This window comes from Lactuca sativa, chromosome 8 (genome assembly GCF_002870075.4).
Source record: "Lactuca sativa cultivar Salinas chromosome 8, Lsat_Salinas_v11, whole genome shotgun sequence".
Lineage (NCBI taxonomy): Eukaryota > Viridiplantae > Streptophyta > Magnoliopsida > Asterales > Asteraceae > Lactuca > Lactuca sativa.
In genome coordinates this window covers 99,995,672-100,015,976 of record NC_056630.2, presented here as the reverse complement: position 1 = coordinate 100,015,976, position 20,305 = coordinate 99,995,672, and the positions used below count along the sequence as shown (strand labels likewise).

Sequence of the window (20,305 nt, the reverse complement as noted above, 5' to 3'; positions counted from 1 at the left end):
AACCATAAGGATGCAATTTGAACTTTTTCAAAAATTAGGGTTTTAGAATTTAACATTTTAAAATTAAACTCTTAATTAAAATTTAAATTCCAAAACTTGAGGGCAAGTTTTGAAACATTTCAAATCATTAGAGTTTAGAATTTAAATATTTCAAAATTATACTTTTTAATCAAAAATTTAAATTCCAAAACTTGAGGACAAGTTTTGAAACTTTTCAAAACACAAAGGATCAAATAGCAAATAATTTTAAATTAAACGGTTAATTTAATGAATATCTAAATTTGACCTAATCAAGATTATTTACAAGATAATTTACCAAATAATTTAAATAATCAACTTTTATCATATAAGGAAATTATTATTCAAACAATTTGAAATTATCTTTTGTTTCGGTAAGGATAATCACATAGAAATAATAAAATTCGGATTTTATCATAAGAAAACGAATTTAGCAATTGTCCTTCAGCAAAACAACAATAAATCCCGAAATATTCTCTGCCTAACTCCCGGACTCGCCGAGTCACTACCTGGACTCGCCGAGTTGGGCTGACTCGCCTAGTCCAGATACTGACTCGCCGAGTCGGGTCGGGCAGAGGCCAGAAACACAATTTTCAGCAGATAAACAAGCATTGCATCACATACAACAGAAACCAATCAAGGCTCTAATACCACAGATGAGTTTCATACAAAAGAACATCCTATGTGCTCATGCAAACACTAATGCTTGGATCTAGGTTTCTCTATTGTACATGCAATTCATCCAAGACTCAAGAACCCTAATCTAGCATATGCATTTCGAAATTATCACATAAAAACAGATCTAGATTATTACCTCTTCTTCAATGGCTTGAATCTTCTTTTCTTTGGAGCTTAGAGTCATAAATGTCACTCCTCTAATGACTTACAAACACCACAAGCAAGAAAATGACTTATGAGATGGAGGAGGAGCACCAAAAACGACCTAGGGTTCTTCCAAGAGAGTTCACCACGTTTTTAGGGCCATAGGGGTCTTTATATAGTGAGGCTATTAGGTTTTTCAACTAGGAAACCCTAATTTGACTGCTTAGGCCCTAAGTAGCCCATGAACTCCCTTTAGAACACCCCTTGGACGAATTCCTTATGCACTTCCCATACAATTCGTCCAACCTATGTTCCAAGGTGATCCATGGCCCAATTGTAATTATCTTATAATTACAATTCCAGTCCCCTAAGTTTAATTAATGTCTTTTAGTCACAAAACTAACTATCAATTAATTATTGACTAATATTAATTAAACAATATGATTTCTCGTTTAATATATTATTCATATAATATATTAATAAATCATAATTAATCCTCTTTCTCCATAAATCATCCTATCAAGTTGCTTTGGTAAAGGCAACCCAAAAGGATCATGCACAACTGGGTCAAGTACATACCAAATATAGTTACGGGCTTAGACACTAATCCAACACTCAATCCCCTACACATAAAAGATTTTCTTAATTACCCTTTCATACTCATAACCCCCTTAAGGGTTAACTTTGGTCCAAGTCAAAGTCAACGCTCCGAGTTGACTCAACTCGTCGAGTTTGCCCTTCAACTCGCCGAGTTCCCATGAATCATAGAATCATGATATTGCGATTTAACTCATCGAGTTATCTTCCAACTCGGCGAGTTTCCATAATTCACAGGATCGCGATATCCCGAGTCGACTCGTTGAGTTTTCCCCCAACTCACCGAGTTCCTTTATGAACTCGTCGAGTTCTTCAGTCTGTTAACCCTTCTTAATGCATTAAGCCATTATTCTTCAGATCTATGCCCTATACTCCAGATCTAGACTGAAATGCCTCTATGAGAGTAAAGTTTCCAACTTTACCTATTAATACCCTTCCTAATGAGATTGAGCTCAAACCCTAACCCCAAAAGGCCAAAGTCTTCATTCAAAGACCACCAAAACTACAAGATAGACCATGAGGTAATAGATCTGGACTCTACGGACTGAAAGATCATGTAAAGTTCCAGCTTTCTCTACATACATGGCCATTAGAAGCTCCAAAAGGCCAAAATGATAGTCTAAAGGTTGCATGGGACTTCCATGACCATAAAGTTGACACCTTTATGCCATGAAAATCCCTCAAGACCCTAGATCTGAAGTGTTAACCTATTTTGGACGTCTAACTCCCAAGGACCATGATATTTGGACAAAACCAAGCAAATAACCCAAAAAGGAGATATACTCAACTATAAAACAAGGTTCAAGCTTTATACCAGAAGAGTGACGAAAATGAACCAAAGTTTCTGGATCCAACGGCTCCTCCTCGTTCCTCCAAGCTTCTCTTTCCTCCACAAGCTTCAAGCACACAAAACACTCTAAAAATGGCTCTCAAACTCTCACAAATGCCTTAGGGTTTCGAGATTTAGAGTTACGATAGTGGAGGTTGGGAAATGAGGCCAGCATGAATGGTTTAAGGTGTTTAAATAGGGTGCAAAATCATGAAATTAGGGTTTCATTTCACACAGCCAACTCGTGGAGTTGGTCACTAAAACGTGCGGTCCAAAACATATCTACTCGACGAGTTTGGGGCCCCCAACTCGTCGAGTTGCTCTATAAAAATGAATAATTTATAAGTTAAATACATACCAAGAACCAGACGTTACATTTTGACATTTTGAGATTTGTTTTTTCTACTTTTTTGCCTTTTTATATAAGATTATGATTATAGTTAGTATATTTGTACATTCTTTCTTAAATTAGAAGAGACTTAAATATGTTCATGATATGATAAAGTTTCATGGTGATTAGGGCTTGTTAGGATTCCATTTTTAAAAGTTGATTACCAACTTTATGAGATTGTTTTGGATTAAAAGACTTTAAACATTTTCACATTATGTATTTTTCCTTTTAATTTTCACCATCACCATTAGTATCTTCATTTTTGTCACATACCCAAACTTATATATCTTGTCCAAGCATATGACATACAAACCCCATAAAGTTTCGTCACATATTCACAAATAAAATAACAATCTATTTTAATATGTTTTGTTCTTTTATGATAAATCGGTTCGTTGCAATATATCGAACAACTTAATTGCCACACATTAACAATGTGACATTTGTTTGCTTAGCATCTAAGGGACTCTTGAATAGAAACTAAATGATTCAGTGTTGAATCATAAGAGGCCTACTGTTGAATCATAGAATCATTGTTGAATCATAGAATCATATGAGGCTTGAAACATTAAGAGACTTGAATGATTCATATTGTATGGTAAATTTGTTGAATGGATCAGTTGGACGAGAAAGATTATCATTCTATCCTTTTAACAACAACACTTCAAAATGTATATAAAATAATGTATTGTTAATCATTTGCTCTCCATAAACGCCCCCATGAAACGAGTCTTATAGCGTTCCACTTCCTAATTTTTGTTTATATTTAATTTTTGTAAATTCATTTTGATTCCATTGATTTCTTGCTATGTGGTAGCTCCCTTATCGTTCAAAATCCATTTTCTTTGGGAGCTTGGATTTCTTTGCTCATAGCCACCCATTTTGGGTTTTCTGCTGCTTGAGAAATTTTTTTTAGGGACATATAGGGACGTAATGGTAGCTAGAAAAGCACCGTGAGTTTTATAAAATTTATCATAAGATACAAACTAAGAAAGTGGCAGATAGACACTACTAGAAACATGGGTTTTAGACACTACTAGAAACATGGGTTTTAGAGACATGATATTTTTTTCGTAGCTAATCTCTCGCAAAATTGATGCATTAAAATACTTTTTTTATTCTCACCAATCCGTCGCGAACTTGTAATATCATTTTTTTTATGATTCTAAAAGAAAAAAATACTACAATCATCAAATTTTTATACTAAAAAAATCGAATAACAATACAACCAAACATTACAATACCAAAACTATCAAAGTTTATCAAAGTATCATTCAAAAAAATATCCAAAACCAAAACTATCCATATAACATGAAACTCCCAAAGGTTTAACTTAAAAACTAAAAAGTTTTTCACTGATGGAACTTTGGATTACCCTTTCAGTCAAACCTATAAACAATCATGACATGGCTTTAAACTTAATTCTACTAAAACGTAACATTTTATATTAAAATTCTACTTAATTAAAGCAATGGGAATGACTTTGTTTTAAAAGTGCACGTTTAGTGTGCACTTTTAGGTTTCCTATGGAAGGAACCTCTCTAGTTTCTACCGAGTGAATAAAAGATCAAAGTTTACTCGGCATCACGTTTGGTTATTATATTATAATAACAATAAGTTCACAATATAGCTTTGCATAGAGCTCAACATAAGGGCGGAATGCAGGAAGTTTCAAAAGTCCCTCTGATTCACCTTTCAGAAGCTCCCTGGTCCCACAGAATCAGGGCAATTAGGGAGATGTTAAAAAAAAAGTAATTATTTTATTACAGATACAGAAAGGAAATGAAGTTTTACAGAAAATATGAGTTATCAAATTATAGAAATGAAGCATGCATACACACATACACGTGAATTAAACAAAGTTAATTAACGAAATAATGGAAATTTACATTATTGTATATATGAGTGATTAATGACCCAAGTTTTTGCACAGGCTTGTTGAAGAGGATAATGCCGAGGAGTCCCACATGTGACGTGACGTATTCGCCTAATGACTAATTCCCATTATTCGGAGTCCCACATAGCACGAAGCAAGCAACATTCAAACAAGGGAAACAACCTCAAGCAACTCCGCTCTCATGGGGGGGGGGGGGGGGAAACTGATCTAGCACACAGTGCTAACTCACACTATCGGGCACAACCCTAACAGGCTACCCTACTGCTGTCTACTCGATACTAGCATGCAATTTTCATACAGCTGGAACACATAAAGCAGGCACATAAGGCATCACTCCTAGATCCTTAGTCCTATTCTAGCATGCTGTTCTATAAAAGCTGATAAACATAACATAAACTTGTATGGGTACTTTGGGGAATACTTACTTGAGCTCAGCCGGTCGCGCACATCACACACTTCGTTCTTTCTCAAACTCTTTTCTCAATTTTTAGAAAACATTTTCTTTTAGAAAATCTTTTAATCCCTCGATTTGAGTTCAGACACCCCCGAAGGTGAGTCCGAATCCCTCAAACCAGGGCTCTGATACCAACTTGTAACGACCCAATTTTCACGTCCAAAAATTTCGTTATAAACATTACATAAAAGCAGTAATAGTTAAAACATTATTTGATTAAATCATTTCACATCGAAAACCAAGTTGAAAATCACAACATTCGATCAATCAAATATCAGAGTATCAATTCCCAGAACAAACTCGTAACTGCGGAAACAAGAGAGTGTGTGTGTGACATGCTGCTACCGCGCCGACTCCTTTTCCCCTAACTGAGGAGGTACCTGAAACCAAAACTGAAAACTATAAGCACGAAGCTTAGTGAGTTCCCCCATTATACCACATACCATATAATCACATAACATACACATATTGTCAAGCATATCTGGGTGCCCGACCTACCCCTTCGGCCCTCTCGACCGGACATTGCCTAGCATATCTGGGTGCTGGCCTCCCCTTCGGTCCTCTCGACCGGATACTGCCTAGCATATCTGGGTGCTGGCCTCCCTTTCGGTCCTCTCGACCGGATACTGGAGAACTACTTCTCCCCTCTACTACTACTACATAACATGCATCGCAATATCAGTATCTATCTAACATGGCTGGGTATGGCTACCCCTTCGGCCCTACCGACCGGATATCTCGGGGACTATCTCCCCCTACTGTCACTAGCACATAGCATCATATCATACTAGCACATAAACACAACACAGGTAGTAGTAATCCCTAGATGAATATCACAGAGACAATCATCTACATACAACTCCTATTGGTGGGCCGACATTGTGGCCGTAGACCCACCGCTACTGGAAGGTAACTCACCTCGAAGTAGTTGCTGATCTGATCGGGAACTGACTGTCTACTGCTGCTGCTGCTGCTCCGGAAATCCTCCGGCTGCAATTCCCACAACATACTCAACCAAACACTACCAACTGTCCTTTAAGTAAAATGACCATTTTACCCCTGATCATGCCCTAAGTCAAAGTCAGAGTCAACTTTCAGTTGACCCGACTCACCGAGTTGGCTTTCCAACTCGCCGAGTCCTTACCCAAATAGTTGCCCTGAATCTCGATTCTACTCGTCGAGTTAGGTGATGACTCGACGAGTTCTCCTTCTAAACTGATATTCAAGTCCTTCATCCTACTCGCCGAGTTGTATGAACAACTCGTCGAGTTCATATTCATCCGATGAACACTTATGCTAAGACTCGCCGAGTCGTATGAACAGCTCGCCGAGTCTGTTCTTGATCTAAGGAGATTTCCTTGAACTCGCCGAGTCAGGGCATTGACTCGCCGAGTTCCTCCATAGATGAGTTCAGCTTCTGACCTACTGAGTCACACCCCGTGACTCACTGCTCACTCGACACTACGAAAAGGGGACAAACTCGGAGACTCGCGAACAGACTCGCCGAGTCACATGAACGACTCGCCGAGTCGTTGCCATGCACCCACTAAATACACCGATTTGCTCGGTTCCAGTCCATGTCATTCACAGATCTGGGCTTCTAGGACACGAATCACACGTAAAGTTTCCAACTTTACGTGTAGATATTCACCAATATGGATTTTAGGGTTCAAAATGCCTCAAAAGGGTAGATCTAGGGTGAACAAGCAACATGGGTCCATAAAGCTAACAGATCTGAGCTCCTGGAGCTCAATCTTGCCTAGATCTAGAATCCAATCAACTTATTACGAAACATTATACACATACAAGCTTGGGGATTGGCTCAAGAATGACTTCCATGAAGTAATAAGCATAGAAACAGGGGGAAATGGATTATACCTCAAAGGAACTACTGAAAGAGTGCAAAGATGCCTGGATCCCTTTCCTTCCTCTTGATCTACTTCCCCTTCTTGCCTCAAAGCCTTCAAGAACACACACAATAGCCTCAAACTCTCAAGGAACAAGCTTAGAACGAGGGTTGGGAGCTCTGGGGGTGAATGGGGGCTGACCTGGGGCGGATAGGCTGTTTAAATAGGGTGCAAACCCCTGAAACTTAGGGTTTCATCCAACAACGGTGACTCGCCGAGTCGCCAACTTAAACATGTCCCGGGTCCCGTCCTGACTCGGCAAGTCTGACCTATGACTCGCCGAGTCCAAGGCAAAAAGAAAGAGAATACTCAAATAAGTTTTACGTACCAGGAACCAGGTGCTACAATAAAAAATTGATTAAATTGTCTCACACCTTTCTTCTCAGAACAGTCAAAAAAGAACTCCCACCATTTCCGATAATAAAAAAACCCAGAAGAATATATGAAAAGGAAATCGAATACATGGAAGCAATTAATATGCACGACAATCCAACCAGCAATCAGATCGCTCCAGCCCCAAAATTCATTGAGGAAAAAAGAAATTCCCAAAATGCCCTCACCACTTAAACCTCCATTAACAGAAAGATCCCAAGTACTATTCACCCTACACCGACCAGCAATCTCTTCCGACCAGAAACGAAACTCACCAAAAATTAGGATATACCCAATATGCCCCTGACCCAAAATTCTCCCATCCCAGTAATAAAAATCTCCAAATCGCAAGTATCTCGCCCTTCATATGATCCTGCGATAGTAGGCCTGAGATAAAAAAATCCAATCCTCCTCATTATCCAAAAAAATCACAATCATACCCTGTTCTTGAATTCGCATCTAGCAATCTCTATTCTTCAAAATATTATCCCACCAAGAATCCAAAAAGATCAAAGAAAAATAGATACTTTTGAAATTGCAACTCACGATACCTTCTTCTAAATGTCTTATTTTCCAAAATTGACAAAAATACCCTTTAAGCCAATTGCTCAAAACAACACATTTATTATAATCCATCCTTATTCTCATCAACCTGAAACCACGACAGCAAACCTGCCAGCACTTCCTTTTAACCAAAAAACAATTCAAATCAATCCCCATCAGAACCATTGACATTTTTGATTGGGATGTTCCAACTTTTACAAATCTCTATATTCAGCCCCAAATAACCAAATTTAAGACCAAATAACTTCAATCTAATATCTTCCATAACTCTATGAACAACAAATTCAATAGAATTAATTTCTTTTCCAAACAATCAACATAAGTCAAATGATTGCATGTGTTGGTCAACAAATCAGTAGGAGGTCAACGAGCTCCAAACGGATTCATAGATAGAAGTCTTCCCCATTTTCAAAGAATGTCAAAAACCCCTGCTGTATGTTTTACATTTTTACCTCTCATACATTTAACTATCATCTTTCTTTCTTTTATATTTATCTTTTTTTTTCTTCAATTCAACCTCGTTACAAAGTCTCCACATAACACAATAAAGCCATGAGAACAATAGTGACAGCTTACTATTGACAGCCTGTTTGATCTTGTGATAGGGATCCTAGGTTTCCCACCTTAAAAAAAGTTCTCCATGGACATACTAGTAATAAGAATTTGTCTCCACCACTATTTCAAAATCCCATAGACCTTGATCACTTTAGGGCATTCTATATAATGTTTTTTTTACTTGATCAGTAAACTTATTTTGACTTGCATTTAGGCATATTACACAGGTGAAAACAGCTGACACGGATTGGAGGATTTATCAGTTTACTATGATTGCCTATGAAACTGGTGCTGTTGGGCTTGTTGCAGAGCATGTGGATGCATGTACAGAGATGACAGGAGAGCTTCAAAGTGAAGCTTTGATGCACAAAACTTATGCTACCAGGCTTATATAGGACTAAAGCAACCAATCAAGCCCTATATCAAGTTCTAATTCTAAGTATCTATTCTAATATAGATGCAATCGATATAAGAGGAATGACGATTGAAAAAGGAAAAAAAAATGGAGAAATTAAACCCTAACGTAATATATTGTGCAATTGAACCAAACCTAACATAATATATGACTAAAGCAAATAAAATCAAGAGGTTTACCTGAATCGGAAGTTAAGGAAGAATAATTTTAGATTTCAAAAATGTGGAGGCTGTCGGAATCGGAAGCTGCAATGGTCCATGGTGTCGTCATCTGTTTGAATGGAGATGGTGAGATTAGGTTAAGCTGCAACTCGAGAGTCAAACTTACACAAACTTCGTGTTCAATTGGAGTGAGAAAGCAGATTTGGGAGGGAAGGAGACTTACACAAACTTCGTGAAACTGGAATTGGATTCGTCAATCAACGAGAGATCTTCAATTAAAAAAACATAACGTGTGTATGCTCCATCGGCATTCTCTCGCTAAATACATACCAGAAGGCAAAAAGTCGATGATTTTTTTCCCTCGTTGAACCCTCGCCAAATGCCTTCATTTTCCACCGATTACCGACGAATAAGGGCGCGTCGATAAAGACTTGTAAGATCCGTAACTTATCCCTCGCTAAACCCTCTCTAATTCGCTATATGTTGAATAAATAAAATACTTGTTTAAACCATCGTAGATCTCTCGTAATTCCCTCTCTATAAGCCAAAATTTTGCTACGAAATAAATCCCTCTTTAAATCCGTAGCTGAAACTCAAGTTTCTAGTAGTGAGAGTGGGCATGGATCGCGTGTGTTCATGCGAAGGTAGCAAGCCAGTCATGAATTCTTTTGATGTTTGGGTTTTTCCTTTATTCGAGCACTTTAGCGGACATTGACGTTAGCATTGTGATCAGGCTGGATCATTATCTCATCAAGTACCAGGCTCACTTGGGCTATTATGAGTATGAGCCATGTTAGGCACTTATGGGTTATCTTCTTTATGAACATACGTATCAGGTCCTTTCGTGGCAAGTGGCAACAATGTTTTGCCTAGTGGGCTATTTTCACCTTTCAGCCCATTTTCTGATTTTGCTTGGGCTCGAATCAGCAGCCAATGGCTCATTTTCATCCTAATCACTAATCAGTTCAATTGACTCATACAACTTGATACATTGAGTTTTTGTGTGAAATCATTGTCTGCATCAGAAGTAGTTGATATGTGTTTCGTTAGGTCATAATCACTGAATGTGAAATAGGTTGTAAATCATTAGCTAGGTAGGTGATTATTGGTTCACTTAAGAAACACATGCATGTGCTCTATCCTGTTGACATCAACGAACTTTTTATTCAAACTAGTTAAATTAGGTTAACGATGAAACCATATTTTCAAGTAATTACGGTTGAACATCAACATCGCAGCAGATACCTTCTTTTGAAACCGAACCGCTCTAGATATATAGTTTTGGAACTAAACCGCAACTATGTGACAAGTTCTGGTTCTAAAAATATGGAACCCATTGAGACCTTTAGGTTCTCAACTTTCTGTAACCGGTATAGCCATTTTTCAATAAATAATAATTTTAATTTTTTAAATAATAAATAAAGTAGCTTATATCCGGAGAATTACAATTTCTGGCATGCTTCCGTTCTATATGAGATTACAAATTTTGTCTTATGAATAAATTGCATGTGTTGTGAATTGTGATGCTTCGGTTGTAATTAAATTAAGGGTTTAATTTACGAATGTACTTCATCTAATGCTTCTGCTCTTTGATGAAAGTCATATCTAGTTCTCTTGCACAAATATGCTTTACTTAATGTTTAAATTCATGTGACCTGATTTATTATTTGTTTATTGCTTATTGTGATGTGCTTTTTATTTTTTTTTTCACGGATATTTATCTATCCATCGGCAATTAAACCGTGTTTCCAAGGTATTACGGACGGAATTAGCCGTTGGAAAAAAAAAAAAAAGAAGAAGAACACGTTTCTAGTAGTGCGACATGTGTTAGGAAATTTTACTTGAAGTACAAAACAGACAGCATAAAACTTTTTATATGGTTTATTATAAAAAAAAAAAAAATTGAAAACCACAAATTTCATCCAAATAATTAACGTGCTATATAACATATATACTTTGGATATTTGCTGCAAAAATTTATATGATTCTTTCCTTTTGGATGAAACATTAATATTTTTCTATATGGTCTACTACAAAAAATAATTGAAAGACATGACCAATTGATAGACTCATAGACATAGTATTTTGAATGTGACAAGTCAAGTTGATCATAAATGGAAGGCGGTGGCTATGAATGTCATTACCGGCCACATTTGATGAATGGTATGGCCGTATGGGGCACAGGGCCATGCAAAGTTGATTCCGGGAAACTGTGTATTCTATCTCTTTACCTTGGTCCTGACACTACTAGAAAATTAAGTAATTACCTACGGCAGAATTGGTAATAAATCCATAAGAACAAGACGTTACCTACAGATTTCCTACAAAAAACGGGTTGTAGGAAAAACCCTCGTGGGTAATTTTTTCCTACAAATTAGCTACAAATGTTCCTACGCGTTTCCTACGGAATATTCTGTTACAAATTTAACTACGGAATATCTACAGATTACCTACGGGTTATTTAGCTACGAAACTCCTACAAAATGCATATGGAATATTTTCCTACGGAATATCTACGAAATGATTTTCCTATAGAATACCTACCAACTCTTCCTTGAATTATATAGTATAACCTTTTATCAATTGCGTATATGTGTTAATATACGTAGGTGTCCCCAACATTGACTTAAGATATATTATTTGATTGGTATCGTGTAAATCCATGCACGTTTGAATAACTTTTTGAAATGATACATAGAAGGATCATACATGGTGAAATTGGATCTAAGATTACCAAAGTGAAGTATGTAACAAGTAAAGGGTGAATTTGGAACAACGGGATCATTTGGGATGACTACAAACAGGCTGGAAACCATGCTTTATTGCAGCTTTCCAAACAACGTCGATTCTATCAACATCAAGTGCACCAACTTCATGGTGTGTCCATCCTTCCAAGCTATGCACCACCCCTCCTGCATGGCATGCATGCACTATGCCTCTTCCCATTGTATACTAAATCAAATAAAATAAAATAAAATCAAATCAAATCCCACATATATCGGATTATATATATATATATATATATATATATATATATATATATATATATATATATATATATATATATATATATATATATATATATATATATATATATATATATATATATATATATATATATATTTTAAGAAAATAAAAAGAAAGTAATACGTTTGATTAATTTTATGTATTTGTAAGACAATGAGAGTATATGCATATGTATATACCTCGCAAGATCCAAGACCTTCAACATCATCAGGTAGTTTCATGGCTGCAAGGTCACCATAAGTGCAGTCTCTTCTAAAAGCAAAAATCGGTGGTACCACAAACTGATGAAAATGAGTTCCTGATGGGGCCCACCTTTGCTGTCCCGGAGTTATCCATTTTCCGACCACCCACGTCTGGCATCATAAAACAATTCAAATGTTTCAAATACAAAAAGAAACTTTGAATTCATTCCGTACAATTAGCAGTCTACATCAATATTAAAAACCCTAATTAAAGAACTCGTGTAATATCCAAGACTTATATAAGGATTGTTTGATTGTCTTTTACTTGGTCTAGTAAAAGACAATCAACACTATCACTTAATTAATTAGTCCTTAAACATTCAATCATTAAATCTATAAACACCTTGCAGTTTCTTGCAGCTTGGTACTTGGTGACTTGGACCAAATTCTTCTGGCAATCTGTTGGTGCTTCTGACTGGATGTTTTGAAATCTCTCTGTTGCATGAGTCAGCATCTGCAATTAATTTGAAATACGATGGGTAGTTGGCAGTTTAATTCATCATGATGTCACTCTTTAGGTAAACGTTGGAAGCTAGTATACCACATATTTGAACTTTTAAAGGAGTATTATTTGTTTATTTCATGAGTTTCCTTCACTATAAAATGTTTTATGTTGATGTTGAAAGTATGTAAAGACTTACGAGAACACGAACTCCTCGTCTGCAAAGGTAGAGGGCAATGGCTCTTCCGAGCTTTGAAGTTGCTCCCGTGAGAAATACTTCTTTTACATCTTCATGAATCTCGTTAAGGATAACAGCTGCTGTTAATGTATTCCCATGTACTACTCGTACTTTCAAATTCGGGTGCTTTTTCACAAACAATGTTCCACCTCCGTTAAGTGCTTCGTTCTACAAATTTTACATATTAAATCAAACAAAAAATTCACGTAAGAAATTATTCATATTATCTGAGTAAGAGATTAAATTAATAGATACCTTATTCAAAGCTGCAAGGCTGATGACCTTTACGCCTAATTTATCGGCCCTTAGAATTGCCTCCTCGATATGCTTGTTAATGCCTTCACTCGCGAATGGCAAGAAATACTAAAAAGAGATTAACAAATTAAATGAATGTAAGAAATTTATAAAGTGTTAAGGACTTAAACATGAGCAAAACTTCATTTCTTTGTTGAATCTGTATTAAGTTGTAGGGGTGTTCAACTGTTCATGGATTTAGATGGAACCCATTATTTAATTTTCGGTTAAGTTAATGGTTTTTATTGGAATTTACCCTTTATTTAATTAATACTCAATCGTACATAACATGGAAAACACGAAAAATATGACAAACAAATGCTAAATCTTATAAATTTCAGTTCGAATTTTGAACACGAACAAGATACGACACGACATCATATGTTACACTTAACTCGAACACGACACAAATATAAATTCGAATTTCAGTTTCGTCCCAATTTAGTTTCATGTCATGTATTTTTTTCATGTGGTATCATAAGTTAGATTTGGATAATAATATTGGATATTAATTGGATTGGTTCAGTTCGGTTATCCATTGGATTTTCAGGATGATCCAATAACCGATCCAATCCAACTGGATTTTGAATTTAGCATCCGATCCAATCAAATTGTTATTGGATATTCAATCCAATCGGTTGGTTCATAATTGGATCGGCTAATTTATGTACACATTTATTAAGTTGAACAAAACTATGAATATATAACTTAATTAGCTCATGTCTTGTCTTATATTAAGTTAAAAAGGGAAAACATGTAAAGGAAGAGACAAACCTGAAAGCCAAAACGAGGAACAACCCATGTTTGGTGCAATCTCCCTCTTAAGTTATAAAAAGATAAAAGGAATGTCTTAGACTTAGCCCACATTACCAACATCACGATGAACGTGGAAGGAAATATTGGTAGCAAGAAAAGTCTAGGATTATAAGGCAATGAAGCAAATGATCTAAAGATGAAGGGAACATGTAGTGAAGATCTCATATCAACCACATGCGCCAAGAACACGAAATCTGGCACCCTTGTCGACTTACCTACATGTAAATAAAAAAGAAGATTACTTCTACTTAAGTAAGTTAAGAACTCTAATAATTTTTTAAGTTCGAAAAAACACAATCATAAACGCAAATAGTTGTTCAAACAATATTGAAAATGTTTAATTTTGAAGTAATTCGACTTCCACTTTCTCTAACTCAATATTCACGAAATCCAGAATGAGAATGAGATTAGGGTTTTATCAATTTAATTATTATATGATTTGAAAATCTAAACTAAACTCAGTAAAATAAATGGATAGTTATGTGAGTATTTCAATAGTAAAAGGGGTTATATGTCAAAGTGGAATAGTATATGAGTTTCTTATCCAAGTGCTTACCAAGTTGCGTGTTTTGATTTTAACTAAAGATCAAGCATTTATTAATGCCGCCCACTAAAAGTTATGAAGTATACACAACAGTCGATCAGATGTAAGCTTTTGGATTATAACTTTACTTCACAACTACTAGTAATATGTATTTATTGGAATCTACTTAATTGTAATACAACGAATATAACACACATTCCAACTACTTATGCCAACAAATGCCGCCCACTTATAATCCAATTGTTTTCAAACGGGACAAATATTTATTATAGACAAATATCTTCTTTAAAACATTTGTCATTGTTTTATATTAAAAAAAATAAATAGGAAAAAATATAAATGATATTTATCTTGTTAGAAATTAAATATTCTCCTATTTATCTTCCTAACCATATAAATTTATATGTTGATAAAGTTCTTAAAATATTATTAAGTTTATTAAAATATGATATGTAAACTTTTTATATGGATATGAAAATAAACAAAAGGAAAATATAAAAAGATATTTAATTAACATAACATATAATTTATATGAATTATGCCTTTCATTATTAATAATGCTCTAAATAAATAGTTAATTGAAGACACATTTTACGTATACATATTATGTAATTTTTCTTTTATATATATATATATATATATATATATATATATATATATATATATATATATATATATATATATATATATATATATATATATATATATATGAAAAGATTATTTGGAAAACAAAAAAAACCCTAAAAATCATAAAAATAAATAAAAAAAATACCTAGAGATCACAAAACTTTTTTTTTACATTTTTTAAGAAAAAATCGCAGGTTTTAAAGAAAATCGCTGAAAAAAAAACTTTTTTTTTAATAAAAAAAAATAATTTTTTATTTTTTTTTCAACGAATTTTTATAAAAAGCTGCGATTTTTTATAAAAAAAAAATTCAAAAAAAAAAATTTGTGATCTCTAAGTATTTTTTATGCATTTTTATTATTTTTAGGGTTTTTTGTTTTCCATAAAACCTAAACCTCTCTCTCTCTCTCTCTCTCTCTCTATATATATATATATATATATATATATATATATATATATAGATATATATATATATATATATATATATATATATATATATATATATATATATATATATATATATATATATATCCTTTTTCCACTTCTTATTTTCTTTCTTATTAACATTTATAAAATTATTCTGGATTTTCATTCAAACAGAATTGTAAATTACATTGGTTTTTTTTATTCATGTAACACTAAATAAGTTACCTGCGTCGAGACTTATTCTCTTGTGTAAATCCCAAGACTTTGTGTTCAAAGTGTTCCATATGGCATCATAGAGGGGCATAAATAGACAATAATTGCTGTTCTTCTCACTGTGGTGCAGGCTATAGTATCTGGAAAAATAGATTTAAAATTAATTTGAAATTATAATTAATCAACTCTCTCTCTCTCTCTCTCTCTCTCTCTCTCTCTATATATATATATATATATATATATATATATATATATATATATATATATATATATATATATATTTCTGAATTTGAATTTTATCTTTTATCATATTCATTAACATTTTTTTCGTACATGGTAATAAAGTCATTTCAATATGCATACTTTAAATGCCACACTATAAAGAATACAATAATTGATACCACGCCCAATATAGTTTTTCATTAGTACTCATTAAAATCTTGTAGACAAGTGCGTCATATCAACATTTCGTCCAATTCAAAAAATTGAAAAGTTACGTTTCTATGGTTTCTAAAAATTGCACCGATGATCCTTTGTACTAACTGTGTTTCAAAATAAACGTTAAGTCCTAATAAAATCAGCAATATGCCTCGAGAGATTGAGGTTTGGATGGGGAAGAGAGAGAGTGAAGAGAGAGGGTGGGCCCATGGGCCGTAACCATTTGAAATAGTTAAATATTAATATAAGAAAATTAGAAAGAAAAATACAAGGAGGGATATATTAGTCATTTTATATATCTTTAAGTTTTAACAAGGTTTTCTAACAAAGATAAGAGCAATAATCATTGGTGCAATATTTGGAAAGGATAAACTACGAATTTGACTGTTTGAGTAATTTACTGAGTTTTTGACAAAAATGGTGTGTAGTTTTAAAAATATTTATCAAATAGGAATATTTTTAAAATATAATATTTTTTTAACTTTTTTACTGTTTAATTATTTTTGACCATTTTTCTAATATACTTTTTTTTAGTTTTCTTTTTAACTTTTTGCAATAATACTTTTATGAGGTATTATTTTATGTAAATTAATAAAAAAAAAATACGTACAACGTACATATAAAATTCTTGAAAAATGTTTTATATACGTATAATCTAAATGGAAATATAAGGAAAAATATTTCTTTTCCTTCAAATCAAATATGTTTTTTCTGTATATAATTTAAATGGAAGTATTAAAGAAAAAAAATTATCTTCGGTCAACAGCGACAAAAGGAAAAAAAAAAATGTGTTTTTCTTTAGTTTCCTTACATAAAACGGCACTAGAGAGGAAAAAATTAGTTTGCACAAAAAGAAAACAATTGGGTATTTTTTTTCCTTTACCCAAAATACATATGTGTATATTTAAAACTAACATATACCAAATCAATTTAAATTAAACAGTTTAGTTTTAAAATCGTTTTACCTTAATGTTTTGGTTTAAATTTAAAAAATTATTGGTATAATGTTTTTAGAACAAAACCAACAATCCTTTTTACAAAATACAAAAGAAAATAAAAAATAAGTCGAAATAACTTGATAAACATTAATAGAAAAAAATAATAATAATGAAATGTTCAAAAAGAAAGTCAAAAGAGTATCGTAAAAACAGTAAAAAGAATTATTTTTTTTTTTTGAAAATTATTAAATTATTGAAACTACACCTATTTGGTAAATATTTTTAAAATTATACCTATATGGTAAATATTTTTTTTTCAAAAACACCATTTTGATCAAAAACTCCTAATTTACTATCCGTTTATGTTTTAAAAGTTGGACTGAGACTGCGAATTTGAGAGTAATTTACTCTTAAAAAAGAACTTACGTTGGGGTGTAGAGTAGGTATTTGAAGAAGGGAAAGTCGTCGAAAATCCAGTGAGGCATAATTTCAACGTTTGAATGCCCGAAACAACATAAGAAGTCAAAGACAAAGACATAGCCGTAGATTACAGTCTTCGATCCGAATCCCAATAAACAGCAAATAAGTATGGGTACTCCGATCACTGTGGTCACTAATAACCCTTCCAAGAACGTGGTGCTTCCAGCTGCATTTATTTTTAAGTACAATTAGTATAAAAAAATGTCATGGGCAGTAGTTGTATTATGTGTCAGTGTATTCTTCCATCCTTACAACTCATTTGAATACAATACCCACAATCTCTTTATTGAACGTATCAAACTGTAAAATAATAGATAGTCATGTTTGATGTTTTGTCATTTCAAGAAACGAGTTTGGTAAACGTATCCTTCGAGTATTAATTGAATGATATTCACCACAACATCGACACTCGACACGTTTTGGGAATTTTACTAGAAGTACAAAAGTTATGACATTGTGGACCATCGAATAATAATTTCGCGCCGATGAAGTTTGTCACTTCATAAATATTCCAGAAAATGTGTGCAAAACCTCAAAAATCTTAAAAATAACGTTTGAGAACATATATATTTTGGATATATACTTGCATGCTGTATATATCTATATGATTCTTTCCTTTTTGATGGAACATTAAATAATTTTGTCATATGGTTTAATATAAAAAGTAACTGAAGGACACCAATATAGACTGGATCTTGAATAGATGCATGATTATAAATGTTGGAAGATGGGGATATGAATGCCTTTACCTGTAACTGGCTGGGGCACAGTTGATGAATGGTGGAAAGAATGGTACGGGGTATAAAGGTAATTTCCATGTAGGAGTCTATGCATCCAATAGTACAGTGGCTCCGAAACAAACACATGCAATACGACAATAACTACTAGACCTTTGGTTTCCCACACGGACAAGTTTGGAAATCCATAAGGGAACAAGTAAATAGCTAAGGAAGCTATTAGAGCTTGTAATATCAAAAAGTTGTCCCTGAAAGTAAGAAAGAGTTCATTATAAATGTTAACATCTACAAACATAACAAAGAAATAGGTATTTATGTAGTAAGATACTACTTATTATTATCAAGATTTTTGATTCGAGAGATGTGTACCAATTCCATTCTTTGTCTATTTGTTCAAAGTCGATGCCTTTTGTACAAATCCGGCGATTTCGGGTAAGGAAAAGCATGTTACATGTGTTGGTATACCACATGTATAGAGCAAATCTAAGAAAGCTTATTAGAAGAATGTTGAAACACCAAGTGCTTGCTAGATTATGATCATCCCCTTCAAGTCTTGAATGTATAACCTTCCCCACCAATGGTCCAAGCAACATATACTACACAAATATTTCAAGTTAGTAGAATTAAAAACAAACGTGTTTTTGTTTCTGTGTTGGTGTTTTGTGTCAAACGAGATGAATTACCTTGAAAACGCCAAGATTTTCCCAAGGCCATGTAGATAAAAGAGCAGTCTTCAACATTATGATTAATATAAAATAGCTAACCCCCTCAGCAAGAAAGAAGAACAGGAAACCTAGGTAGGTGTGGGTGGATCGAAACCTGGTTAAATCTTTACTCTAAAACATATTGGCTATATATAAGATGGAGCGTTTTCTTGTAGTGGCCAAAATGGGGAATTCTTATAGTATAAGCTCAAGAAGAACATGCACGATAGAGGTTTCCAAAACACCAACGGATAAGGACCACCAGAACGACTCGAGAGATGGAAAGACAATAGATTGGTATTTTAGGGAAATTTGTTCTCTTTTGTGAACAAAATGATAGTAAAAAATTGAGACTATATAGGCAAGAAAACATGCAATATGGGCCTACATGAAAATGTGAAATGACTAAGAAATGGTAGCATTGTACCTCCCAAAATACAGTTAGGGAGTGGTGGGGTGGAGGGTGAGGAAAAGGGATGTGTCATTTAATTTTCTATACCAAATTACCATTTTATCCTTCAGCGATTGTTAGTTGATTGCTCGCCATGGTTCTACTTTACAAGACTAATATTATATGTTGTCAACCAAAAAGAAAAAAAAAATCTGAATTTTAGCCTATATTATATATAGTTATTCCACATCATAGACAAGTTACTTATCAAAAACTCAAAACACCTTTTTTTTTTTTTTTTTTTTTTATAACTAGTAAACTAATTGGCTAATAAATTAAAAAATATTTATTATTTTAAATGAAAACTGTTGGGAAACAAGAGTCGTAATTTGATGTGGAGTTTAATTGATTTGGTTATATGGATGATTTGAAAAGCATGGAATTTGTTTTTTTTTAAGAAGTTAAAATGCAACCTAATGAAGATGGCGGATGAAATCCAACTTATTTCGTTAAGATGGATTAAGCATAAACTTAGTTTGAATACTTTGAGTTGGAATACTTCGTATTATTCTTCTTTTAATGTTTGAACTTTGTTTTGATCTTTCGGTGGCTCCTTGCTAGTCGGTTTATTTTAATATATTTTTTGGCTTAAAAAAACATTTATTATTTTAAATAATCACTCCCGGTCACCGTGTCCTATAAAAGCAAAAAAAATTTACTATGTAAATCAAAAATAATTTAGAATGTTTGATATGCAAAAGAAGCATA

At 33.6% G+C, this 20,305-nt stretch overlaps 1 protein-coding gene across 1 annotated transcript; it reads right to left on the bottom strand.

Moving 5' to 3' along the window:
- Nucleotides 1–11,603: 11,603 nt before the first annotated feature.
- LOC111881720 (very-long-chain aldehyde decarbonylase CER3) lies at nt 11,604–19,491 on the bottom strand. Its single transcript, XM_052766823.1, has 11 exons — nt 19,126–19,491; nt 18,812–19,038; nt 18,455–18,690; nt 17,652–17,871; nt 15,862–15,989; nt 14,000–14,256; nt 13,187–13,294; nt 12,893–13,099; nt 12,595–12,705; nt 12,189–12,362; nt 11,604–11,934 (listed from the first exon to the last, which is right to left on the bottom strand). Exons 1-11 carry the CDS (start codon nt 19,180–19,182, stop codon nt 11,764–11,766), a joined length of 1,896 nt encoding a protein of 631 aa, XP_052622783.1. The 5' UTR covers nt 19,183–19,491; the 3' UTR covers nt 11,604–11,763.
- Nucleotides 19,492–20,305: the final 814 nt, after the last annotated feature.

What these genes read in the sequence shown, in the direction of transcription:
- LOC111881720 (XM_052766823.1), bottom strand. Translation starts at nt 19,182, where the DNA reads ATGTTGAAGACTGCTCTTTTATCTACATGGCCTTGGGAAAATCTTGGC. An exon ending in TGTGCCCCAGCCAGTTACAG is followed by an intron (nt 17,872 to 18,454) that starts GTAAAGGCATTC and finishes AAATAAATGCAG; the next exon opens with CTGGAAGCACCACGTTCTTG. An exon ending in AAGGTCTTGGATCTTGCGAG is followed by an intron (nt 11,935 to 12,188) that starts GTATATACATAT and finishes TATTTGATTTAG; the next exon opens with TATACAATGGGAAGAGGCAT.